The 3663-nt window shown below is 31.9% G+C and overlaps 1 protein-coding gene across 1 annotated transcript; it reads right to left on the bottom strand.

The window, feature by feature from the left end:
• Positions 1-1895: 1895 nt before the first annotated feature.
• Positions 1896-3279, bottom strand: LOC108382152 (neuropeptides capa receptor-like; the record flags this gene model as incomplete). Its single annotated transcript, XM_017638548.1, has 4 exons — positions 1896-1967; positions 2117-2287; positions 2484-2683; positions 3189-3279. Coding segments are annotated over 4 exons (534 nt in total), but the record flags the coding sequence as incomplete, so codon positions are not given.
• Positions 3280-3663: the final 384 nt, after the last annotated feature.

The raw sequence follows: 3663 nt of genomic DNA, 5'->3' as shown, positions 1-3663 counted from the left end.
TAAATTTTTCGTAAAATTGCAAGACAGGATGAAAACGTTTTTAATTGGGGAAAAAATTTTACTAGAATAATGAATGGGAATATTTGTGAGCATGTTTGTGGCTCTTTGACGCTAAACGCATTTTAATGAAAGTTGCCACATATATAGGGTACAAAACATATACTATATTTTTACAAGAAAGTTTCCACCTGTTTTGGAAGTTCAAATCAATTTAAAACTAAGGTAAACAAAATATTATAATACTGTATACTTATGTGAACTGAAAGAGCTTCCAAAAAGATTTATTTCGAAGATATTTTAAAAAAGGTTGCCAACTGTTTTGAGAGTTAAAATCTATTAATTTTTAAGTTAAATAAAGTAGCACAACAACATGGGTGCCAAACAAAAGGAGTTCAAAAATAATTAATTGAAAAAATCTCCTTTAAGAGGATCGCCACCTGTGCAAAAAGTAAAAATAAATTTACATAGTTAACAAGTTTAACAAAATATTTGAGAAAGCTTTAATTAAAAGATACTCTCAAAGGAAGCTGCCACCTTTACTTTAGTTTGGGTATTACACGCGAGAGGTTTGACGAAACCTGTTTATATTTCGAAAATGTTTTTATTAGTTTAGGAATTTAGTTCACAAGAATTTTTGTTGCATAGAACAAGCGTTGGCTCCGCTGCACAGTGGGTCAAAACTGGAATTTAATGTTCATAATTCACTGGAGCCTTGATTTTTCAACCAACTTGATTATTTTTTTTTTTAATGAAAGTTTATAAAATTTGTAAGAGACTAGCTGAGCCCGATTTTTGAACTTTTGTATGTTTGAATTAATTTTTTTAGTGCAATTGCGGAAAAAGTAGCAATTTTGAAGAAAATCGATTCTCTTCTTCCAGTTAATAAAAAATACATAATAACAACCAAAACAAAATTAAGGTTCGCCAAAACCGAAAAAAATCACAAAAAAAATTGGTATGTTATAAAAAAAACTTCACCAAAATTAATTTTTTTTTTTTTGAGTTTTTAGAAAAAATTTCGGTATGCAATTTTATAGATGGTTAAATCTTAAAGCCAGTTTCATGAAATCAATTGGAGTTAAAAATTATTTTTTTTATTTTAACTTAGTAGTATGTAAACTGACAGAAAAAGAATATTTCACTTAAATTGGTTTCGTGAAACCGGTAGTTAGTATAATAAAGTGCAAGTTTCAAGTGGCTCAGAGTTTGCGTTGATTTTTAATAATTTTCTCTAACTTTTCGAGCACATCTGCGTCTTGTGTAGTTTATATTCTCATTATATATGTATATGTAGAATTAAAAATCAACGCGAACTCTTAACCACTTGAAACTTTCACTCTATGATGCTAAAATTTCATGGTCTGTACAAGGGCATACCCCAAATTTTTTAAAAACTAACAAAAATTTAGTTTTGATAAAAACTTGTTTTACAACATTTCAAAATTTTTTTAGGATTTAATTTTTCTTTTTGTTTTGGGAGAGCCCTACAGTTGTTCTCAACTAATTATTATGTAATATGTATTAACTGGAACAGGAGATCCGATTTCCTTCAAAATTGCAAATTTTCCAGCAGTTTGCACTAAAAAATTGAATACAAGTCGGTGAAAATTCAAGAATCGGGATCAACTGGTTTCTGGCAAATTTTATAAGCTTTCATTAAAAAAAAAGTAATCAAACTGAGTGAAAAATGAAGGCTTCACTGCATTATGAATAGTAAATGATAGTTTAGAACCACTGTGCGCTGGTGACTCAGTGAGGTATTTTTCCTTATGCTTAACAGAAGATAAGAAAAGTGTACATATATCTAATTTATTTTTAAAGTGCGCACCTGAGTTCGTTGTCGACCTAATAGAAAAGTATGTACGTAATTATAGAAACTTCCGTTTGTCACTTACCCAACATGCGGATAACCGCTTTACGCGACTGCTGATGTCGAGATTCACGATGCATAGAGCCTTGTTGAACACCTGTATGAAAAAATGATATAAAAGGATGGCAAATATGAGGCGTTTTTAATTAAATAGTAGAAACATTAGAAATAATTTTATACGAAACTTCTGCTTTCTTTATAATTAAATATGTATGTGTTTCTAAGGAGCACTTTCGCTGCACTTACCCAATTGCAACGTGGTGCTGAAACGTATCTGCGCGCCCATCTTGCCATACAAGATTATAATCAGCAACATCGGTATAACGAAGAAAACGCAGAAGGACAGCTCAAATAAAGGGAAACTTTCAGGATAATCAACCATACTGCAAAAGGCGGATTCGGGTATTTTTGCGTCGGCTGTTTGAAGAGGAGAAAAAAACTGATTTAAATATACCCATATATACATATACACATCTAAGCACAAATACTTGTACACGCTATTAAACAGGGCTAGAGAAAACTGACAGCAATTGTACATTTTCATCATATTTGGAAGGGGTAAAAAAAATATTTTGGACATGAAATTTATTGTACGAATGATTGGCATACTTACTGAGGGGATAAGTCAAATACTCTATGTCCGTACACAGACCAAATGGAATGGCGCTTATTAAGCTTATAATCCAAAGGGCGGCAATAATACGAACTGCACGCTTGAAGCCGCTCATCGCATACAAATGCAATGGATGGCAAATGGCGAGGAAGCGTTCCATGGAGAAGGCGACGATGGTGAGCACGGAGACGTACGTCGAACTAAAAAAAAGGAGAAAAAATATAAATTATGGTTAAGAAAAATTTCAAATGAAACCATAATATAAACCGCATGAAAAAGTAAATGTCAGTAGTGAAAGTATATGAAAAGTACATACACATTAGACTGGATCGTGAAAATAATATTGCAATTACCCACCTAGTTTTAAAATAACTCAATTTCTACGTCATTAAATATATTTTTGCTCTACATAAAATAAAACATTTTAGTAAGCGATATATTTTCTCCTTGAAATTTCGTTTTCAACCGAAGTAAATGTTTCACACTTCAAAATCCAGTAATAAATAAAGGAGTTAAAAAGAAAACTTGAGCTTGTTTAGGATTCGCTAAGGATGCAAATTTTTATGACCCTGAAATCCTCACGAAGTAAGCTATCAATTTAGTGGGGGTAGTTGCAAAGTTTTTTTTTTATCGCATGTGCACCGACCCGGGCTAATACACGTTGCGCATTTGTATTTATGTAAATTATTCATATTAAGTACTTACGCTTCTGAAATGAACGCACGTATCTTGCAGAAGGGCAGTCCGAACAGGTAGGGATATTGATGCCAATATAAAAATATTTCCGCAGGTAAACCTAAATTTCGCCATAAAGAGGGGGAAAAAAAAAAATTTATGTAATTTTGTGGTTTCGAATTATGTTTTTAAGCTTATGGCTATACAGCTGGTGGTGAAAAATTTTCTGTTTAATAGTACTTGTAAAACAAGCAATCGTAAAAGTTCACTTATATAAGTAAATATGTATGTAAATATGTACATAAATCGCCGCAAACATTTGCCCTGTGCGCATTTACGCTCTTTAAATACTAATAAGGAGATTTAAAAAGAGCTTACACAAATATAAGCAGTCTGCTGCGTAAAGTTTTCGCATAAATTATTTATGTATGCGTCGGCACGACCGATATGATTATATGAAAAAATCAATAAAAAAAACTCACTGCTTTGCCGTTCAATGCAAGCC

This window comes from Rhagoletis zephyria, unplaced genomic scaffold (assembly GCF_001687245.7).
Source record: "Rhagoletis zephyria isolate East Lansing unplaced genomic scaffold, Rhagoletis_zephyria_1.1 Rzeph_scaffold_25486, whole genome shotgun sequence".
Lineage (NCBI taxonomy): Eukaryota > Metazoa > Arthropoda > Insecta > Diptera > Tephritidae > Rhagoletis > Rhagoletis zephyria.
The sequence above is the reverse complement of the archived record's forward strand: the minus strand, read 5'-3'. Positions and strand labels throughout refer to the sequence as shown.